Genomic DNA, 24,601 nt, shown 5'->3' with positions numbered 1-24,601 from the left:
TCCTGACCATAATCAAGGGATATCTGAACAGCATTAGAGATTGTAAGAAGGGCATCACATGCTCCAAGGCCTTTACGAAAACCAAATTGCAAATTAGGGAACAGATGATTGCCTTCAGCAAACCTATTAAGACGTTTTGACAAAAGACGTTCAAAAACTTTAGATAATACGTGAGTTATGGAAATTGGTAATCAGTATGACTTGAGCTACCACATAAACATTTACTGTACATAGTGGAGTAACATTACCAATTCTCCAACAAGTGCTAAAAGCTTGTCTTCTTGCTAACTTCCGCAAAATGACAGATAACTTATAAGTCTTTATAAAAAACAAGGGAAAAATACCATTTGGATCTACACCTTCATAAGCATCAAGGTCCATCAACAGAGTTTTAATTTCACGAGATCGAAAAGCTAAACTAGTTAGTTTTGCCTCAGGAAAACAGGAATGAGGAAGTTCGAGTTTCTCATAACTCTGCTTACTGTCAAACACACCAGCGAGTGACTAAGCCATCTGGTTTAAGTAAAGGAGGAACTGTTGCATCTACACCAAAGATTCCAGATTTAAGGGTAGTCCACCACTTATGTTCCTGGGTTGTACCAGAAAGGGTTTTTTTTTATTTATGGTTAAATTGTATGCCTTTTCAATTGAAGCCACACCTCTTGCCCAGCGATGAGACATCCAGTGACTAACACTAACAACCACAGTGTGGCTAGCCAGCACCTGCCTTGCTTTCAGTCTCAGAAGTCTCAACTAGTATCCTATTCTCTTAACAACATTCGTCATGGGGGGGGGGGAGGCAAGTATATGAACCCCGAATATTGATATAAAAAATTTTATCACTAAAATCCCATTTGTATTTATGAGTCTCCCACTCTGATGGTTGTGGGTCATTAGGGAAAGAAATAGGAAATTTAAAAACTCAAAATGATATTCCTTTTATACGGTAGACTCATCTCTTCATCTAATTCTTCAGTACCAAACCATCGCAACTGTTTAACTTGATTTTCCATGTTTTGTTTACAAACCCTTTTCAGTACCTATCGCACAGTATGTTTATAATTTACCCAACACCGTTTATTCCAAATAGGAGAAAAATTAAACCTGAATCTATCAAAAAAATATCAGTTAATAAAACAAGAAACGCAAATTTCATTTAACCACATCTATAGCAGTTACTTGTTTAGCAAATACAGATTCTGTATGCCACTGAGATGCTGCAAAAGTTCTTTCCAAAGAAAGATTCCTATGAAATTTCCGCAAAGTAGCTGTAGGCATACTCCTAATATCATACATCCTAACTTTCCTGTCTTTAATCCCACTTGGATAAACCTCCTTGTGAGCCTCTTTAACCAGTCTTTTAACCCGAAAAGGCATAGCATTTTTGGAAAAAGGGAGATTAGAACTTCTAATCCCAAAAACAAATTAGGAACATTACCCGTAACGTCTGCAGTTTTGGCCAATAATAGTGAACAGCCCTTGTCAGACAAAGAAACCTATTCTGTGATGTAATCCTAACTTAACTTTACAAAGAGGAAAATTCAAATTGTGAAAAACTTTTGTCTTGAAATCATTCCTAGCTCTGAAAGCAGTCTCAGAAGTCCCATCTGAAAAAAAGTCTATCTAAACGAGTCAAAGACTATAAATCAGCTTTCGATATTGATAACATGTGAATTTCTCTTTGATTAGATTATAAATAAACTTACTATGGAATTTGAAAAAGAGAATATTTTTACCCATAAACAGAATCTCTAGTATACCAGTTTGAAAATCCATTTGAATTTAAAAATTTCCTCTTACTAACATTATGGGCTCCAGAGAAGTAATTAGATCTGAATCAATAACTAACTTAGGCAATGAATTTGTTGTACTGTACAGATCACAGAAAGTCTCGATATGATAGCAGGTTTCAACACTAAATGAGATTCTGAAATAGTAACTTTTCGTTCAACTTGTTAGGCTGGAGGAACGTAGAGAGTAGAGGTCCCCTTTATTGTTTTGTTTCATTTGTTGATGTCGGCTACCCCCCAAAATTGGGGGAAGTGCCTTGGTATATGTATGTATGTATCTAAAACAATTAAGGAAATTTAGGGGTAATTGTCATCTCAGAGGAAGCCGCTTCTGATGACTTATAGTGGAAGAATGAGAAGAATCAAAGCTTTCCTTAAGTAACTTATTTGGATAATATTCAGAAATAATTTCCTTATAATTGAAAAGGAGATGGCCCACCTCATCAGAGTAGGGCTCTTCTACATCAACTTCATCTTCCTGTTCTGGAAATTTCTCCCTTCCATTAAATACTGCCCTTCCCATTTGCTTACCATTTCTGGTTATCATTGTGACTGCATACGATAAAGAATTTCTTTCAGCAGTAGAGACTCTAGTAGCATCTATATTGACTTCATTAGAGAAAACTCAAGATGTGCTGATGGCCGAGCCTATGAGTGAAGAATGTGCACTGTCATCTGATACATGTTGCAATTAATCAGTAATAGAAACCATAAGATATGCCCACGCCATTAATGTAAGACTTAAGTGGTTGCTTAGTATTGCTTACTTCAGCAAGTGGGGGATGTTAGGATCCAGACTACCAGGAAAGATTTCTATCTCAGAAAAGAAAATCCACAGGAGCAGATTAGATATTGAAAATATGAGTGGTGCACAGATACAGAAGCAGTTTTAGAGTGTGAGGCTCTAAGAAGGATCTTGACTCTGTCATGCACTGTGCACCGTCTGAACTTTTACCCCCTAGTGCACTAGAACCACTGGTCAAAACTTTAGGAATTAAGCTAGAGATTGAAACTAGGTAGGGTAGGTTAGATTCTCTGTTATAGGTTGAAAAATAATAGGGGATTCTTAGATTATAAAAATTAAGCTAAAGAAGTCTAGATCTTAGGAAGCTCATTACAGTCAAAACCTGTAAGTTTGTTAAAAACTAAGGGTTTGTTAACAGCTGCAAGCTTGTTAATGGCTGGCATAGCATTTTGAATTTCCTACAAACTATACTCAACTAGCCTATCATCCCCTGAACTAAAAGTTGGTTTCTTTCATGTTTGGAACTACTGTACCAATTTGTTTGGTAACCATTTCAGCATACTTTTCCATAAGGAAAACAGAAAGACTTTTGTAATCTTCACAATGATAATCCAAATTCCAATACTGTCTATGGCATGAGGGACAGAAATGAGAATCATGATCCCCTCAAATTAATTCCCTTGAACAATCTGCACTTTAAAGGTGGGCAGACAAGGTAACAACTACTTTCTATTAAAAAGGGCTACCCCAACTGAAACAAAGTGATTGGGTTTGGTTTTGATCAACTGCTGCGCTACTTTGTATTAGAGCTTTATTGCCGGGCTTTTCACAATTTATTTTCGCCTCATAAATGTGCCGTTCCATTTTAGGCACTTGGGCGGGAAGTACCTGTGACATCACAGAGACACTTCAGCGAGAAGCGGATGTAAACAATCTACTACATATAGGTTTTCTAGAACAGAAGATTTGGCATTTTGGAAAAAGTGATTTCGTATCGATTGTTTGAGATTTTATACATTGTAATGCTTCGCAGATGTCTTGCAGCGGGGTGCTCAAATACAGGAGGTGAAAATTTCTCCCTGTATTTCTTCCCGAAGAATGAATTAAGAAAACAGTTGGTTCGCTCGAGTGCAACACACACAGGCCGAATGGATGCCCAGCGGCTTTAGAATCTTCAAATTCTAATACTTGTACATTACTTATGAATTATTAAGAAAATAGTGGATCACTCAAGTGCACACACACAGGCCAAATGGACGCCCAGCCAAACCTAATGATTACAAATACACCTATCTACATTACATTTCTAACGCCAGGTTACAAAATCCATCAATCAATCAAATATCTGCTACTTGTTGGAACTTAAAATTAATTTTGCAATGGTGAAATTAGATATTTTTCTTAATTTTCATGCTTAATTTCAAAGCAGTATTGTTCTCTATCTCTCTCTTTGACCTCATAGTGACATAAAAAGACTATCAAACCTATCATGTTATTTTACCGACCTTCATAATAACACTGACGATGACATTATATTAAGGTCAAGATCTTATTAAAGTCCTTGTCTGTATAAGCACGAAAAACTTGAATTTACCATCAACATTTTCATTTGAATTCAGCCCTGTTATCTTTGTTCTAGCAGAATTTGCAAATCCAAGCTTGGAATAAGCATTTCACAATTACATATTCTCAGAATCAAAAGTCCATGTTGTTCCATGAACCAGTCATATAGTGCTTTCAAGTTGATGCTCTAAATACATAGGGACTTTTGATACCAAAGAAGTGTTGTGCAAATGAACAAAATATACTTTCTTTAAAATAGATAATAAAAGTTCTATGTTAATTTTTAAGGGAAATGTAACTTACGAAAACGTTGTTTTTTGACCTTGGATATATTATCAATATATAATGCGTTAAACACATTTCATCCACTAACTCTAAGGATTAATATAAAAACAGAATAATAGCATTGCCTCTGGTTTGAGTCTTCAGCTTATATAATGAGTATTTTAAATGACGCTTTCATGCATGTGTTGTAAACAGAGCAGAATATGGCACTACACAATTGGAATGATAGACATTCAAGTGAAAAAAAATAAGATAAAAATTACTAAAACTTTCTGTCTCATCCTTACATGTTCGCACATTAACACCATCTCTATATAAAATTTTAATATATAATTCCTTCAATTTATTTTCCTTCCTCTCATCAATTTTATCTAATTACTTTCAGCTTATTATTTTACTTTAATAAAATTTTATTGCTTCCTGTATAATAATTTAGAAACATTTTAGTTTAAACACCTAGAATTAAACAATACTTTGTAGTCCTCAATATTTCATGAGCTTATATTATTTAATGCAGATTTTGTATAGATTAATTTAATGCATGACATTCTATTAATTGCAGAATTTGTATAGATGAATTTACTCTGTATTATTCTTTACAGCATATGAGAGCTCTGTCCAGAAACACCTAGCGTGTTCTATTTTTAGCTACCTCCCCTCGAAGCCGACATCTATTTTTTTTTAAATGAATTTTTTCTCTATACATTATTTCTTAATGGACACATTTCAACTTGGCTGGAGTTTTCCTGGCTACTTTCTTTATGTGGTTCAAACCGATATGGTTCCAGAATTGGTGATGACTGATCCTCATTATCTGCTACATCTTCGTTCACATCATCCAAATCTATAGAAAAATTACTAAAATCTACGCTGTGTTGGCTGACTTAACTTATTTTCACATGGTTAGCTGATTGTAAACAAACCGGCTGGCGGAGTCAACTTGTCTCTACGTGATGTGACACAATGGTGGAGCAGCCTTTGCCAAATCTTGCGAGTCTGGTGTAATTACGTCAACAAGCGAAAATGCGGCCGAGTGTTTATCAATTTATGGTTCCGAGTGAATTATAAATAGATACTGTTTATTTTTTCAGTTATTTAAGGCATGTCAGCCATCCTTTAATTACTAACAAATCCCAGAGAAGACATGCCAATAATCATTACTAAACAGTTCTTTTCATCTGGAATGGGCTACAGTTAATTGTTGTTGACACGACACGAAGACTGAAGATAAGGCAGGTGCTAGCTAGCAACACCATGATTGTTGCTAGTAGTCACTAGATGTCTCACTGGTGGCCCAGAGGTATGACCTCTTGATGGGGAGAAGACAGAAATTTCTAGTTTTTTTGGGGTAGCGTCGATATACAGCAAGTCTACTTTGAGAACAAAGCAATATGAACATCAGTGGAGATTCATAAAAATAACTAACATCCCAAAATAATATAAGAATTGTGATGCAGCATAGTGACTCAATAAATAAGACACACTGAACTAATAAAACCAACAGGTGTGTGTGTATAAGGCCAAAATATGGATACTGGTAAATAGCCTAGACTAGCTAAGATTAGGCTACCTCAAAATTCTGGTGCAAAAATTTCTACACTAACCAATTATACACTAAGCTTATACTAACACCTAAAATACAAACAAATAAGAATGATAGCATTTATCGTTCAGGTTTGAATTAACAACAAAACAATTATATAAAGCAAAATACTGTACAGTACACTACTTGAAAACTATCTTGATGAATTAACAAAATCCTTTATTGATCATTAATAGAACTTTACAATACTGTACAGTAATATTACTAAAATGATCCATAGGTTGTATCAATGCATGAATGCAATGTATATGTCAATGTGTATGCACAATGAATGCTGTGTGTAAGAGGTATGTACTATAAAAAAACATTTTACCATTGCACAATGAAAGTATGAACTTACGATGCTTATATTTTTGAGTATCTATTTCTATGGGGTCTCCGAGGGATTCCCTATTTGCACTCTTCCCACTCAATGTGTGTAAGAAGTTCTAGCAACCACTCAAAAGTGTGCGATAATTGGCAAATGCAGATATGGATTGTGAGAACATGCGAGAGATTACTGGGAATGTATTTCATACTTGTTATAGAATTTCAAGGTTTTGTAATACCAAGCTTAATAGCTAGAGAATTACACCATAGCAAAGACTAATTTGCTCTCCATATTAAACAAATCCCATGAGGGAGCACCAAAATCACACTAAGGGATAGTACGATTAACCAGTACAGTACTGTACTGACATAAACCTCAAAAAGTAAAAGACCATTTCCATAAAAAATGCCATATAGCTTTCAATATTCTTGTCACAAAAAAATAAAAAACCTCTAACTCAGTTATTCAGAGAAACACCACTTTCACCTTTAAAATATCAGACCAAAAATTAGTACACTAACTGTATGACAATCAATTTATCTTTCTTCTCTGACCTAGAGCTGCCGTAAGCCATAAGAAATGTGCAATAATTACAGAAGAAAATCTTGCACTTGCATACACATTCAAAATAACAAGACTACATTTATGCGCTAGGAAAAAAAAAAAAAAAAAAAAAAAAAAAAAAAAAAAAGATTATGGAATGTAAACTAACTCATTATCAGCCGCTCAAGTAAAATGCCCTCCCCGGAGACAAAAAACATAGTAGACCTTTAAAATACCCTCAACATATTCTAACACACAGCTTTAGTTTTTCTAGCAAAGCCTTAATATCTACATAAAATAATATCAATTATATTTTGTATAAAATGTAGCGTAATGAAAGCAAGGTAATAACAATAAATACAAATCATAATAAAGAAAATACTTTCCAATATTAATAAAATATCAATGGTGTGCTTGGCAGTTATGGAGCTCTTAAAGTGGAATACAAATAATTTGAGCATGAAGACATTACCTCTCTAATTATATACAGAATGGCAACTACTATATATACTAATTTGGTATAAAATGAACTTAGAAATATACAAAGACTTTCCAATGTAAGATACTTAATCAAGATCTCACAGTCAGCTAACGATAAGGCAAATGTACATATCACCAACTCTTCAATACTCATGGTATCTAATCTAACACTACTTTCATTTAAGTCTAATAAAACAAAATAAACTATCGCAGGAAATACTTAAATAATCATTATAAAATTATAAAAAGTTATTTGGAATGTCACAGATCACATATACAAAATACCTTATATTTAGTCAAAATCTTTACCATTGACTGTTATTATGGAGAGAGCATACCAAATTTCCTTACACAGAATAATCTTGGATTTTGGTATGGGGAGGCTCCGTCATTAAAACTACCGTCTCATATGGTGCGCATTCTTCAACATGAAGTAAGGAACATAGCCACCCGTAAAACCCCTTTTCAGGGTCGCTAACATCACACCACCAAGAATCGTATGATATGGAAATCTGTTAACAGAAAGAAAAATGTCAATTATATTCTTAGTAAAATTGAGACAACAAAGATGCAATATAAAACTTATAACTTCAATTATTAAAATATCACCAAGATTCATAAAAGCTGGTGTAATTTTTTTTCTTTTTAAATTTACCAAAAATTAAGTAAAATGTTATTCTATGATTTTCACAAATTCAATAAAGTCTTTAAATAAAAAATTATCTTTTTTATTCACATTCTAGGCTAAATTGAATTGCCTCAGAAAGAGGACAAAATATGACAGCAAGTGGTACCACTGTCTATACTACTGAGAAACGCCATGTAAAATTACATTTTTAATGAAAAAAAAAACATTATTTCAATATTTACACAGGATTGACATAGCAATCGTCATGAAGTAAGAGCTTCTCGACCTTAAAATAAAAATGAAAACAACCACATCCAATCAGCCGTATTACAAAATCTTGGTGCAGTGATTGACAGCTGCTTCTATTTTAGTGGTAACACCAAAGCCTTCAGAATCTTAGGTCAAAATTGTTGAAAAGTAAGACAGAACAACTCTGAGTAGGGAGTTGGGTAACACATACGCAAATGCTAAAAATTTGTGAAATATTGATTTGCCCATCTGATAAGAGTACTTTCCACCCTTATCCAGTTACCACTCTTTTTGAATGGTTGACTCGCTGCTCATATACTTCGAAAGATCGATGATTTTTTTTTTTTATATTTGATCAAACTTGCTAAAGCTGACCGTATACTGTGCTTTGATAAATCTTCTCTTGCCAACTCACAGTCCCTATAAGATCTATCATTGGGCAGTGGGCTGATCATGCTTTATAGAAAACATTGGTCATGTACATGTGCTGAACATATACAGTATGTACAAAATCCTATTTTTACACCCTTTTCTTAAACTTTCAAAAAATGATATCTTTATTTTAAAATAAATTTTTAAATATACTTACCTGGTAGTTACATATATATAGCTTAATCCCGCCGATTCGTCGCGTTCATGGCAGAAATTCAAAATTCGCGGCAATCGCCGAACAGGTGATCATACCTGTGCACCCTCTAACCAGGTACCTGGAACTATTCCCATCAGTCCTCAGAAATTCCATGCCCCTGTTTTCAGAGAGGAGGAGGGAGGGACCTTTTATATATGTAACTACCAGGTAAGTATATTTAAAAATTTATTTTAAAATAAAAATACCATTTTTAAATATGTAACTTCCCTGGTAGTTACATATATATAGCTGATTGACACCATTGTTGGTGGGTTAAAAAACAGCAACCCCGTCGGGAATTCGTAGAATTATTAATCGCCACAAATTAGCTGTATCAATAATCTGGTTCCTACCTGATAAGGAAGCTGGCTTCATAGTTTTCTTGCCTCATTTGCCTGCATTCCTTGAGAGACCCAGCAATCCACCCAGGGGGCTGTAAAAAGTCTCTGTGGGGCTGTCACACGGTCCTCGACCTTAACAAGACTAGACCACCAACCTTGCTATCCTGGCATAGCCATGGACAATGATCTGACCCCCTGATCCATTAACACACTAAAACACACATTCCATAAAACCTAACTTAGACTTGCATCCCAGGCTGTGGAAGGTTGCAGCCACCTTCACAGATGACCTATGAGAACAAGTTCAAGAAAAGGTAAATGTATAAACAAGGTTATAGGTTAGAGGCAATGTTACCTTCTCCAAGTATGGTGCCGGAGGCAACGTACGGACCCAAGGAACAACAATCCTCATATTGGGTCTGTACCTATTTAGGTAAAAATCTGCGAAGATTGATTTGCTTCGCCAAAATGTCGCTTCCAAAATCGTTTTTATAGACTTGTTGTGTCTATAAGCCATCGAAGTTGCCACAGCTTTTACTTCGTGTGCTTTGACTTTGAGGAATGGGAAGCTTTTCTCGTCACAACTCTGGTGAGCTTCCCTTATTATATCCTTGATAAAGAACGCCAGTGGATTCTTTGACAAGGGTAGCGAAGGCTTCTTAACCGAGCACCAGAGGTTATCTGCCTGTCCTCTCAGGTTTCTGGTCCTCTGCAGATAAAATGTTTTAGGGCTCTTACTGGACAAAGGCCTCTCTCCTTTTCCCGTCCTACTAAATGAGATAACCCTGGAATGGTAAAGGATCTGGGCCATAGTTGTGAAGGATTCTCGTTCTTGGGGAGAAAACCTTGTCGTAGAGAGCAGATTGCATTCTCTCCATTGAAGCCCATCTTTTTGCTATTGGCTTGCAATTCTTCTATTCTCTTGGCTGTCGCCAACGCAACCAGGAATAGGCTCTTCTTAGTAAGATCCTACCATGAAGCCTTGTCAAGAGGTTCAAACCTGCTCGAGATTAAAAACATCAGGACTACATCCAAATTCCAAGATGGGGTTGGGTTGTCCTTCCATTTAGCGGTCACAAAGGATCTTATAAGGTCCGAGAGATCCTTGTCTCCTGACACGTCAATATGTCTGTGACGGAAGACGGAGGCTAACATGCTGCGGTATCCCTTGATGGTTGATACTGCTAGTTTCTTTTGTGTTGTTAAATGTAGCAGAAAATCTGCCAATTGAGTTAGAGAGGTATTGGAAGAGGAAATGTTATTAACTCTGCACCATTCTCTGAACACGTCCCACTAGATTGATACACCTTGATTGTGGACGTTCTCCTCGCTCCCGCATTTACTCTTGCAGCTTTTCTCGAAAAGCCCTTCGCTCTTGCCAGTTTTTCCAATAGTCGAAAGGCAGTTAGATGAGAGCAAGGAGATTTGATGGTATCTCTCTATATGTGACTGTCTGAGTAGATCGTTGCGACAGGATAACGACCTGGGGTTGTCTACTAGCCACTCCATCACTTCTGTGATCCAGGGTCTCATGGGCCAAAAAACGGAGCTATCATGGTCATGCGGGCGTTGTTAGACTCCCTGAACTTCTTCACGACTCTGTCTAGTATACTGAATGGGGGGAAAGGCGTACGTGTATCGTCCTTCCCACTCCATGAAGAAGGCATCCACTGCCACTGCTTCCTGCTCTGGGACTGGAGAGCAGTAAACAGGTAACCTCTTGTTCTCTGAGTCGCAAAGAGGTCTATTGACAGTTCTCCACACAGATTCCAAAGCCTGCTGTACACCTCGTGAAGTAGGGTCTATTCTGTTGTGAGAACCTGTCGTCCTCTGCTGAGAAGATCCGCTGACATTCTTCTCTCCCTCTATGAAGCGGGTTATCAGAGTTATATTGTTCGCTTTTGCCCACAGCAGGAGATCTTTGCTGCCTCGTAAAGGGAATCTAAATGAGTGCCTCCCTGTTTTCAGATGTAGGCCAACGCTGTGGTGTTGACTGCGTTGACCTGTACTAACTTGTTTTGGACCTCCTCCTGGAAGTGTATTAGCGCTAGAAGAATGGCCACCAGTTCTTTCATGTTTATATGCCATTTCTTCTGATGGTCTTCCCATAGACCCGAGATCTCGCCCTTCCCCAGTGTTGTACCCCACCCCACGTCTGATGTGTCTGAATAAAACACTAGGTCGGGGTTCTTCTGATGAAGTTCGAAGCCTTCTAGTAACTTGTTGGGGTCGTCCCACCAACTCCACTGATTTCCAGAGGGATCGGAATCCACGTCTCTAGGTCTTGGGCTCTTGTTCAATAACTAGACAGATGGAACTGAAGTGGACGTAGATGTAGTCCCTTGTAGATCCTCCCGACACTTTCCTACAACCTGGCTCTGATTAGCCAGTCGTCCAGGTACATCGAAATTCGTACCCCTTCCAGATGTAACCAGCAAGCCACATTCGATACCCGTGTGAAAACGTAAGGGGCCGTGCTTAGTCCAAAACAAGAGTGCTCTGAACTGAAAAGTTGTAGCGTGATATACAAATTTCAGATATTTCCTCTAGTTCAGGTGAATTGAGACAAGAAAAACCGCGTCCTGCAGGTCTATCGACACCTTTCAGTCACCTTGTCTGGTGCCTGCTAGGACTGACACAGATATTTCCATAGCAAACTTGACTTTGCACACGCACTTGTTCAGTGGACTTACGCCCAGAACGGGTCTCCAATCCCCCGAGTTCTTGGGTACCAGAAATAGTTTGTTGTAAAATCCCTCTGAAGAGGGGTCTTCTACCACTTCTATTGCTGCTTTTGACAGCATCTGGTTTACCTGCTCTTGAAGAGCTGCTGCCAGTAGTGGGATACTTGTGTCTGGAGGTTGAGTTCACTTTTTGGGTTTCGGTTGCTGTTTGGGGTTACGAGGTTGCCCTCCAGCAGCCATTCTCTGTCCTCTTCTAGAAAGGGTCTCCCACAAAAGGGCTGACGCGTGGGAGGAGCTTCCTTCTCCTTCCTGGTTAAAAAGTTAGCCGGAAGAACTTTCCTCGCAGTCCTTGTAAACAGATCTTGCGTTGCTTGTGTGCAAGAGCTGCCGCTAAGTCCTTCACTAGCTCTGAAGGGAAGAGGTATTTGGTCAAGGGAGCATACAAGAGCTCTGCTCTCTGAGCGAGTCAATCCTGACAACAGGAAAGAAACGGTATAGCTCTTTCTTAATAATACCTGCTGTGAAAAAGGGCTGTGAGTTCGACCGACCCGTCCCTCACGGCTTTACCGAGACAGGCAATAAGGTGCATCTGCGTCTCGTTCTTATCGTCTGTGACGTCTGCGAGGACAGAGTCCAGTCCATCAAGCTGAAGACCTCGACTGTTCTGAAGATGCCCTTCAGCAAGTGATCCATCTCCGACGTGGACCACATCACCTTAGCCTTAGTCATGGCTGATCTACGCGAGGCGTCAAAGAGTCTGGAGAAGTCTCCCTGGGAGGAGGCAGGAACATACAAACCGAGAGCCTCCCCAGTCTCGTACCACACACTGGATCTAGAAGCCAATCTTGTAGGGGGGAAGGAAAAGGTTGTCCTTTCTTGTTCCTTTCTCTTGAGAATCCAATCGTTCAGAGTCGGAAAAGCCCTCTAGACCGATCTGGCTAACACTGTTTTCTTGAAAGAGGAAGATTTCTGGGGTCTACCTTTCAAAAAACTGCGAGGGTGGGCTCCGAGGTACAGCCTGCAAAAAGTCCTCCAGATATAAGTCTGCCAAAACTGCAAGTAATCTTTTAAGATCTGCTGCATGAAGAATTTCCTGCATTTCCTCCTCTGAGATCTCCTCTAAAGGGTTAGCGATCTCCGATGTAGAACAAGTGGGAGAAAAACACGCCTCGTCTTGCCTGCTTCCGTCCCGCATGTGTCCAGCCTGCTGCGAGGAAGCGTCATGCTTGCGTGCGTCCTGCATGCGTCCCGCATGCTGTGAGGGAGCGTCATGCTTACGTGCATCATGCATGCGTCCAGCATGCTGCGAGAAAGCGTCGTGCTTGCGTGCGACCCGCATGCATCCAGCATGCTGTGAGGGAGCGTCATGCTTGCTTGCGTCCAGCATGCTGCTGCTGTTGCGAGCTTCCTCTGTTTGCGACTTGTAAACGTCAAACAGGGACGTAATGGACCGTTGAAGCTCTGACAGGCATGCTGCTTGCAGTGCGTCCTGCATGCGTCCAGCCTGTTCTATGACGTTCGCGATCTTGACATGGGGAAGCGTCATGCTCGCGTGCGTCCAGCATGCTGCGAGGGAGCGTCAAGTATGCCTTCAGCATGCTGCAAGGGAGCGTCAAGTATGCGTCCAGCATGCTGCGGGGAAGCGTCCTGCTCGCGTGCGTCCAGCATGCTGAGAGGGAGCGTCAAGATCCTTGCCGCCTCCCGTAACACGTCCAGATTCGCTGCGAGGGAGCGTCCAAGAGCGCTGCAGCTCACGTGCATCCTTGCCGCGAGTCCGCGCTCGGAACTATGACGTTCGCGATCTTGACGCGGGGAAGCATCCTGCTCGCGTGCGTCCAGCATGCTGCGAGGGAGCGTCAAGTATGCATCCGGCATGAGTCAAGTATTGCATCCGGCATGCGTCAAGTATGCATCCGGCATGCGTCAAGTATGCGTCCAGCATGCTGTGAGGGAGCGTTAAGATCCTTGCCGCCTCCCGTAACGCATCCAGGTCGCTGCGAGGGAGCGTCCATGAGCGCTGCACCTCGCGTGCGAGCAACTCTCTTCTTCTCTAGCAGGAAGGGAAAAATGTAAAACGCCAGCTTCATCGGGGAGCTGCGTCATCCGGCGGCGAGCATAACACTTTTACCTCGCCTTTCCAATGGCGAGGGCGAGCGTCCTGGGAAGCGTCAACAGGTACGCTCGAGGGGACGACTGCTCGGGGGCTAACGCCTCACGCCTCCCTTCGCCTGTCGACTTTCCTTCTCCCAGGGGTTGGGGAGCATGGAAGAGCTCTAGGACTAGGAGAACGACAGGTCCGAGCAGCTGTACCCTCCACTGCACTGTGTCATGTTTGTGTGCCACTGAACACTAGCACTTTTAACTATTTCACATCAGACCATAATTAGACCTGCCCGTTGCGAGAGATTATACTCTTTCGCCAAGGGCTAGAATGAAAATTCAATAGGCAATACGATTAATATTAGTATTCTCAATATCGAAATATTAAATAACGATATACAGTAAAGTATTGTGAAACTGTAACGATCGTCAAGAGTACTATGTAGCGTAAATTGACTGTACGTTAGTGAAATCTCTATAATAAATCGATGATTAACTAAAGGAAGTATACTAATAGGACAAATATTTACTTAAAATATATATTTCCCTACAATATAAAAATTAAAATACTTATGCTTAGTAAGTTAGTATTTTCTTTACATTTCTAGCAAGAAAAAGAAAAGAATTTACATATTTGCTAGTCATACTACGCAGTTTACGTCACATGAGTTGTGACGTCATAGCACTGGCGGAATGATTTCTTTCAAGGCATTCTGCTAAGAGTTTACGTCATATGATTTGTGACGTCATAGTGTTGGCGGAATGATATCCTTCCACCATCATGTCTTTAAGAGTTGTTCGTTAGTTTTAAAGTAGGGGGAAAAATTCCTTGATCCTATCCCTTTTAAGCTTACGAACATAGCGATCATATTCCAAAAGAAAAATACACACATGCCCTCTGCATTTTAACATACTGTGTGGGGATCAAAAGCAGCTTTTGGAAGCCAGTCTTGCAGCCTACACACAAAATCTAACAACAGAGGAGCCATCTTGAAAATCAAGTTAAATTAAACTGCCCAAGTTGGACCAACAAAAAAACTATCTTATTCGTGTGAAAAAGAAAGGAAAATCAAATATCAGCGAAAGCCATCAAAAACAAAACAATGGGTACTTCACCAATTTGTAGTTAAAGAAAACCCAAACAAAGTAGAGCGAATTTCCGACGTGTTGCTAGAACGACGGCAGGGAATTTCTGAGAACTGATGGGAATAGTTCCAGGTACCTGGTTAGAGGTCGCACAGGTATGATCACCTGGCCACCTGTTCGGCGATTGCAGCAAATTTTGAATTTCTGCCGTGCGCGCGACGAATCGGCGGGATTAAGCTATACATATGTAACTACCAGGGAAGTTACATATTTAAAAAAGGGATTTTGACGAAGTGCTTGAATGATATCAAGATCATGATAAAAGATTTATATATCAATATCATGATAAAAATGTTTTCTATATATACATTAGGAATCCTGAAGGAAAGCAAATAGGGGCCGGGGGCCCCGGGTGCTTAAGTGATATCAATATCATGATAGAAGATTTATATATAAATATCATGATAACAATGTTTTATATACGCACAGTCTAAGACAAAAGATACATGAGTATCTTAAATGAAAGCAAATTAGGGGCCCGGAGGGCCCGGAGCTTAAATATCTACGTATATAAATGTCAATATCATGATATAAATCTTTCATATATAGCCACAAAGTATATTGAATGTAAGCAAATCGAGACCCGGGGGGTCCGAATAGCTTAAATATCAATATCAAAACAACTATTTTGATTGTAAAAGGAATTGAAAACAAGTCAGACCGTAACCGTGATCATATCAAAAGAGGGAAGGGAAGGTCGAGCACAAGGATCGTATATATAATATACATATGTGACTAATATAAAGTTAATCCAAGTAAGAATGAGTAATGTTGGCTCTGGAGGTGCAACTAAACAACTCGACCGGATGGTAATGTATAAAAGCTACTTCCGGGGATCCCAGTATATATATAAGGTCCGTGAAGTGCGTGACACTAGAGGGGGAAAGGGATCTTTAACGGGTCCGTGACGTGCGGGACGGGGAAGTAGCACGTACAAAACTAAATAAATAATATAACATAACAAGGTACCACGGACCGAGCCGAAAAACTTCCCGCCGATCGTTGGCCAAACGAGCGACGGAAAGAAAACGACTACGACCGGGTAGAGTAGTGGAAAGAGTAAGTAATGTACGTTAATGTATAATAATAGTATGCCTCACAGATCAACGGGAACCGCCCGTGCAAAGCGGATGCCCCCGGGAGGGGTACATAGCGCTATGAAGTGACTCAAACTCGATCGGGAGAGAGAGAGGGAGGGAACCCCGGGGTGGGGTATCGGCGGGAAGAGGCTAGGAGTGAGGCGATAGCAGGTATACCAACCTGCCAGACCCACGATTCATATGATCATGCGGAAGGACTAATAACACTATAATAACAAAACGCATGGTAAAATAAGATAGGAAGGCATGCTGGATGATATTAATAATAAAATTAGCTAAACATCAATCGTAAAACAAACGAGGAAGCGAACATGAGACAGGAGAAAATCAAGCCTGACGGCGCTGGGAGTAGGCAGGGATACCAACATAACATAGGGTCAGTGAAGTGCTAACAAAATGAAAACCAATACAGTGAACCCTCGTTTATCGCGGTAGATAGGTTCCAGACCCGGCCGCGATAGGTGAAAATCCGCGAAGTAGTGACACCATATTTACCTATTTATTCAACATGTATATTCAGACTTTTAAAACCTTCCCTTGTACGTAGTACTGTTAACAAACTACCCTTTAATGTACAGAACACTTAATGCATGTACTACAGTACCCTAAACTAAAACAGGCACAAATATTAAAGGCGATTTTATATCATGTGTTTCCTAAACACGCTAAAAAGCACGATAAAAAATGGCAACCAATGTTTTGTTTACGTTTATCTCTGATCATAATGAAGAAACAAACTGGAGGTAGAGCTTTGCTTATTACCCAGACATATTTCCCATACTTCTCCCTTAGAACTACTGTACATCACATCTTCCTACTTTAGATATATATATATATATATATATATATATATATATATATATATATATATATATATATATGTGTGTGTGTATATATATATATATATATATATATATATATATATATATATTTATATGTATACACATATACATACCTACATATATACATACATACATATATACATAAATACATGCATACATATATACATAAATACATGCATACATATATATATATATATATATATATATATATATATATATATATATATATATATATATATATATATATATATATTACTGTATATATATGGGTTATGGAAAAAATCCGCGAAGTGGTGAATCCGCGATGGTCGAACCGCGAAGTAGCGAGGGTTCACTGTATGTAATATCTGACTCATGAAAGCCCCTCGAGCTAATGCAAGCAAACGAATGACGTTAAAATGATAAGCAAGTCCGTGGCGTGCGAACGTAAATAATCCAAGTAATAATATGTGAAATAGAACGCCGAAGGCGATCAGGCATGCCAACCTACCGAAAATACGCACACGTAAATGTAATAACTGTTATCATAAAAAATAGGACAATATAAAATTAATACGGTGTGTGAACCGTGGATATCCATAAGGTTCATAACGAGAAACAATCAGTATGGAGGACTTATTGAAAATCGTTAAGAACGAATGAGAGAGAGAGAGAGGAGGGAGCCGAGGGCCCTGTAAGACCCACGTGGGGTCGTGAAAAATAAAACTGTTATAATATAAGCAAAAAAGGGCAAGGCCCCCTCCAAAATCTCAAAACTCAAAGATCTGGTACTTAACTTAGATGGAGTGACATTGGAGTCCGACATCTTGCGGTAAATCCAGAAAAAACCAGCGAAATTCACACACTAAGGCAAAATAGGGATTAAATAGTGGTGCTATGAAAAAGGAGTGACGTCACTGGCGTGGGATTGCTAGTAGTAGTAGGATATTGAACGGCACCTCGCTGTTCGGGGTTGTTGACAGGAGATATCTAAATGGTGCGAGGCCTCTGGTTGTGATTTATTCAGCGCCCCAGTATTATACCGACACCTTATTAAGGTGAGCGAGCTGGGTTCAACCTAGCATTCCTATACAAATTTTTCTCTGGTAAATTCATAGCAGTTTTTACCTTGGAAATTATGTTAAAGGAGCATTTCACTGGGCGGCACGGGTCTCTCGCCCAGAAATCTATTACACTAAATAAACTACTTCTATACTTTTTTCTATTCTCTTCACAGTCCTAAATCCTTATAATTTCATCAACACCATCTCTTCCCACACCTACTGACGCCTCTATCTTGATCTTCTAAATCAATACTTCTCAATTCATCATCTCCTATTTCACCTTCATAATCCTCAGCCATGTAGCCCTGGGTCTTCCAACTCTTCTAGTGCCTTGTGGAGCCAAACTGAAAGTTTGATGAATCAATCTCTCTTGGGGAGTGCGAAGAGCATGCCCACACCATCTCCATCTACCCACCATGATCTCATCCACATATGGCACTTGGGTAATCTCTCTTATAGTTTTATTTTTAATTCTGTCCTGCTATTTAACTCCCAATATTCTTCTAACGGCTTTATTATCAAATCTACAAAATTTTTAGGATATTGTTTCAGTGTCATACTATGACCCATGTCCATACAGTAACACAGATCTCACTAAACTGATTTATAGCCTCATTTTTGTATGTAATTTAGGCAATTTGATTTTCAGATTTTACCTAACCTAGCTATTGACTGATTTGCTTTTATCAATCTTTCATTAAACTCATTCTAAAGACTGTATTAGAGATCATAGTTCCTAAATAATTAAATGATTACATATCATTAATCCTTTCTCCTTCCAATGATATTTCATCTTCCATTCCATATTTCGTTCTCATTATCTCAGTCTTTCTTCTATTATTTTATATCATTTTTCATACATTCTGGTAAGCAAGCAATGCAAGTCCTGTGGCGTTTTGCTAATAAGGACAACGTTATCAGCATACTCTAGGTCAGCTAATTACCTGTTACCAATCCAGTCAAATCCTTCTCTGCCCTACCCAACTGTTATATGCATTACAAAATCCATGAGGATAAACAACATTGGTGACAACACATTCCCTTGGAGTACTCCACTGTTCTGGAAATTCATTTGATAGGACTTCACTAACATTTACTTTGCACTTGCTACGCTCATGTACAGACTTAATCAAATTTACATATTTAAGAATATCTCCATAATAACACAGGACTCATCACAAAATTGGCTGGTGCACACCATCAAAAGCTTTTTCATGGTCCACAAATGCCATCAGAAGTGAATTTCTATATTCTACACATTGCTGTACCACATGTCTTAAAACTAATATCAGTACAACTTCTACCTTTTCTAAATCCTGCTTGTTCATCTCTCAGCTTTTCATTAATCTTTCTCTCTAGTCTCTTTAGGATGAGCATCCTATATATTTTCATGACCACTGACGTAAGTGTGATGCCTCTGTAATTATTGCAATCAGTCAGATCTCCTTTTCTTGCCATATTTTGCCTAGTTTAACTAAAGTAAAACATTCCTAATCACAGATTCAACTTATACTATTGAACTTTTGATACCATTTGAAAAAATATAGGCTTGTAAATCAATTAAGCTAACTGTAGTCACTAAACAAAGTAAAGGGCAAAATTTTCAAACTGTGAAGAAACACAAGAACTCTGGCCTCTCTGCCTCTCAATACAGTAATATGCTTGACACATGTGTGTTCTGAGTGCCTTCCAAGTTTTAAATATGCTAGGTCTGGGCAAACACTGATCACTGGTGTGTCTGGTGATATTATTAATATGGGGAAAATAACAGATACACAAATTAAAATAATAACTATATAAATATATACTGTATAAATACATACTGTATATATATGACAATTTCTAAGTAAATTATATTTTTCCTAACATACCACGTCCCAACAGTGGGAGCACTCTATCGTATCTCTACCGACCAGAGATTTTCCTTACTCACAGGCCACCAACCCCCAATCCAATTAACACCTGCGTGACTTCCTTTGTTTCCCAGCATGCCCCAAAGGTAAGCTTAGGCCAGCTTTCCATGTCAACAACAACAAGGAAAAGTGGCAGATGATAAATGAGCTTGAACCCCTCCCAGGACTTGAGGGAGAAGTCCTTATTGTAGTGGGCCATAAAAGTCGACTGTCTTGATCATACATCAGCCCTCAGCATCTGGCTGACCGCAATGTTTTTCTCAGAGTCCAACAAGGTGCCAATGCCCCTAATGTCATGAGGCTTGACGGACCTGGAGGAGACTTTACCCTTCGTCAGGTGCGCCCTTCGGATCCTTTCCCGGAACCAGAAGGAAATTATATTCTTCGATACCGCCTTCTTCAATATACCTGTTGTCACGGACAATCTCTTTATAGCGGAGGTCCTTGAGAGATATTTCCTCACTGCTCTCACCGGGCATAATAGAAGGTCCTCCTGGAAATTTGTCCTGGGGATGGCGGGGATGGAGAACTCGTTGAAGCGACGGTCATCTACTGCCAGGTTCTGCGTTTTTGCCACGAAGGAGGGGACGAACCTGAAGCTGAGAGCCCGTGGAGTTCGCCTATCCTTTTGGCTGAGGCCCAGGCGAGAAGGAACACCATTTTTGGGGTCAGTTCCGTCAGTAATTTGTCTTAGAGGCTCGAAAGGTGGCTTCTTTAGGGAGTTGAGGACTTTGGTAATGTCCCACAAGGGGGCCGAGAGGATCCGGGGGGGGGGGGGGGACTGCTCGAACCCCTTCACCCGCATCAAGAGGCGCTTGGAGGAACTTTGATTCAAGCCCTTGAGGGGGAAGACCTGGCTCAGGTCTGCACGGAATCCCTTCACTGCTGGTACTGACATACCCCGGTCGAGTTGAAAATGCACTAGAAACTTCACGATGACCGGGATTGAAGACTTAAGAGGTTGAATGCCCTCTTGTTGCATCATTTACCAAAGGTTGTCCATCCCATCTGATATATGGACCTCGAGGATTGCCTTAGATTGAGGTCATCTGGCTTACTGCCCTCTTGGAGCACCCCTCTCTCCTAAGTAAACGCTGGAAAGTCTCCACGCGCGAAGGGAGAGGGTTTGGAGGCTTTCATGGGACTTCTGGAAGTGAGGCTGCCTTAGCAGGTTATGTCTTAGAGGCAGGGGTCATGGGGGTTTGATTGCCAAGGCCCTCAGGTCTGTGAACCACTCCTTACTGACCCCAAGGAGCTATTAGGGTCATTCTAACCTGCTTTGCCTCCCAAAGCCGGTTCAGGGTCTGGCGCAGAACGGTGAATGGGGGGAAGACGTACATGTGGAAGATGCCCCACAGATGTTAGAACACATCTTCCAGAACTGCTGCTGGGTCCAGCATTGGGAAACAAAAGGCCGGATATTTCGCGTTTAGTTGTGTTGCAACGAGGTCCAGGCACAGCAATCCCCACTTATCACCGCCTTTACTGCCTCATGATGAAGGGACCATTCCCCGGTAACACTTGACCCTTCCTGCTTAGGCCGTCCGCGACTACGTTCATTTTCCCGGGATGTACCCAACTATCAGCTCTGGGGTGTAGAAGCGCCTGTACTTTACTTCCGGGAAGGTAACAGCTTTGATTCGCCGTAGGGTGGGGCCTGTTCAGGCCTTTTGGTTCCGCGTTGGCGGTGGAGATCCTCTAGAGCCGCTGCCCGATGTGCGGCAAGGGAGGGAGGACCAGGGAAGGTCGTGCCTCCCTAGGGGCTCGCAACCGGCAGTCCAGGCTGGTGTCGACCTGCATTGGAGGAAGTTTGAGAAAGGTCACTGAGCCTTCTAATTAAGCCCAACACCCTCTGGAAGGATGACACTTCCTCCACCACCTCGTCCTCTTGGTGGTCCAGGGAGCGCAACTCTGAGACACCCTCACCGGCCACGTGGGACCCATTCAAAGCACCCTGCCATGGGTTCGGGGATCGTACATCCCTGGGTTCTGGTCTCACTTCCGAGGGAGACCTGTGCTGCTTCCCTTCTCTTCAGCGCTGGAGCGGGGTCTGTGGACCTGCAGTCATAAGAGTAGGTCCTCGAAAGGTGGTGGCTCTTTGAGTAGTCCTTTGTTCTTCCCCGGCGCTCAGCGCCAGGGGGTGGAAATACAGCGGTGTACACAAGGAAAAAGTCTTCTCAAGGGGTTTGGAAGACTGGCTCCGAGACTCCTCAACCCGGGAACGGATCCCTTAACAGGGTCCTGAATGGAGTCCTGGTTGTACCTCATAAGGACTCTTATTCCCACAGGGTCAGATCGGCTTCTGAACGCCGCTGAGTGGGAGATGCAGATACTGCTCTGAGAGCGGAGAGCGGAGAGAGGCTCCTCCGTCTGCGGAGGAACCGAGGAGCAGGTCCCCAGCAGCGGGTAACCGGCCATTAGGCCGCACTGAGCGTAAGATTGGCAGCTCCTAAGACCCACCGGGTCCAAAATATCCTCACCATTCCATCGGAGGAATGTCGGGTTTGGCCATGTAGTTACCACGGAGGCCTCCGCGGGGATAAGGTTCATCCGCTGCCCGAGCCGCGCAACTCTGAAGCAAGTGCTCACAGTTGGACATTACAGCTTGTAATGTACCCACAACATTCTCTTGTTGGGGAGGCTGCGCTGAGCGGCAGATTGACGGCCATGTTGGCCGATCCCCAGCAGGCAAAAGCCTCCACCCTGAGGGTGGAAGGCGGGTACTGTACCCGCGGAAGTTCAGGGGAGATGGTCATGGCCGGTGGAAGGCAGGCCGCGTCGAGCAGCAAGTAGACGGTCATGTTGGCCGATCCCCGGTAGCCCCTTCAAATGGTCCTCTGATCCTATCCGGTGGGGACGCTTCTCGATGACTGGGGGGAGGATAGACGACACCGTCTAATGGATAAAAATCCTCCCAAGGGATCTGGGGAGCCAGGTCCATAGCTCCCCACCCAGGCATTCTTGGGGTGCCTGAAAAGGCCTCTTGCTCCCACAATGTCTGATCGGCTGCGGCTAACGGCTGAGCAGATGATTAGGTTGCTGCGACGAGGGCAGATGGCGGCCGAGGAACTGGTCACTGGTGGCGGATAAAAGTCGTAAAACCAAGCCAGGCAGAAGGTTGGCGACTCTGGAGACCTATAGGGTCTGAAAGTCCTCGCCACCCCATTGGTGGGAGAGTAGAATGGACCACCTGGATACCCCGAGAGGCCTCCGAGCGGGGATAAGCGTCATCCGCTGAATGGGGCCATCTGCTGAGCGGAGATAAGGGTCATCCGCTGAGCTGGGATAAGGGTCATCCGCTGAGCGGAGATAAGGGTCATCCGCTGAGCGGGGATAAGAGTCATCCGCTGAGCGGGGATAAGGGTCATCCGCTGAGCGGAGAAAAGGGTCATCTGCTGAGCGGAGAAAAGGGTCATCTGCTGAGCGGAGAAAAGGGTCATCCGCTGAGCAGGGATAAGGGTCATCCACTGAGCGGGGATAAGGGTCATCCACTGAGCAGGAATAAGGGTCATCTGCTGGGCAGGGATAAGGGTCATCCACTGAGCAGGAATAAAGGTCATCCGCTGGGCGGGGATAAGGGTCTTCCACTGAGCGGGGAAAAGGGTCATAGTGATCGATATGGTAATGTCCCTAACTGGTGAACGCTCAAACTCGTCAATTCCTCCGGCGCTGCAACCCCACTACCCTTGTGAGCAATGGATGGGGGCTCTTGGCGGGAGCCCACAAGGAAATCTGCCAAGGCATCAGCAGCCAACAATCACTTGTATATATGGCAGTCTCTTGGGCATTGTCCTGCTCGAAAGGGCAAAGTCACTGTCCCTTGCCTCTGCCACTCCTGAGAGACCTTTAAAATCTGACAATGATGTATATCAGGTCACAACTGAGGCAGAACAAAAGGCGGTTGAGGCCCACGTCATAATATTAGGTTACTGTAAGGAAGACAAACTTGACATACATGAGAAAAGTATAGGTACCTAAGTGTATGTTTAGACATACACTTAAGTACCTAAAACATATATACCTGAGTGCATGTGTGTGTGTGTATATATATATATATATATATATATATATATATATATATATATATATATATATATATCTATATATATATATATATATCTATATATATATATATATATATATATATCTATATATATATATATATATCTATATATATATATATATATATATATATATATATATATCTATATATATATATATATATATATATATATATATCTATATATATATATATATATATATATATATATATATACAGTTGATAGATGGGTTCCTCTTGGGAATCGCAATTTAAGTAGGAATAAAATAGTCAATGCTGCTATCATCATCTTTATTCGGGAGCTTTCGACATAACTTATGTCATCTTCAGCCTATCTGCAATTATCATATGTAAAATTAATAAAATTAATAAAATCATCCTAAGTACATAGTTAGGAAGATACACTTTCATGAATTAATCAACTAGTTCTAAAATCAACCAATCAAGGAACATAAAACCTTAAAAAAAATTTATTACACACAACTATATAAAAGACTTAATAACTAATATAACTAGTCACCCGCAGGAGATGATGACCACCCATCCAG

The 24,601-nt window shown here is 41.0% G+C and overlaps 1 protein-coding gene across 1 annotated transcript in view; it reads right to left on the bottom strand.

Annotated features, from left to right (window-relative positions):
- Positions 1–538: 538 nt before the first annotated feature.
- LOC137650070 (uncharacterized) overlaps positions 539–24,601 on the bottom strand; it is a 640,515-nt gene continuing 616,452 nt past the window's right edge. Inside the window, exon 9 of the mRNA XM_068383141.1 lies at positions 539–7,831. Within this exon, the coding sequence (XP_068239242.1) occupies positions 7,667–7,831 (165 nt within the window). The 3' untranslated portion in view covers positions 539–7,666. The remainder of the gene's footprint in view (positions 7,832–24,601) is intronic.

The sequence above is a fragment of the Palaemon carinicauda genome, chromosome 1 (assembly GCF_036898095.1).
Source record: "Palaemon carinicauda isolate YSFRI2023 chromosome 1, ASM3689809v2, whole genome shotgun sequence".
In the NCBI taxonomy this organism is placed as follows: domain Eukaryota; kingdom Metazoa; phylum Arthropoda; class Malacostraca; order Decapoda; family Palaemonidae; genus Palaemon; species Palaemon carinicauda.
The sequence above is the reverse complement of the archived record's forward strand: the minus strand, read 5'-3'. Positions and strand labels throughout refer to the sequence as shown.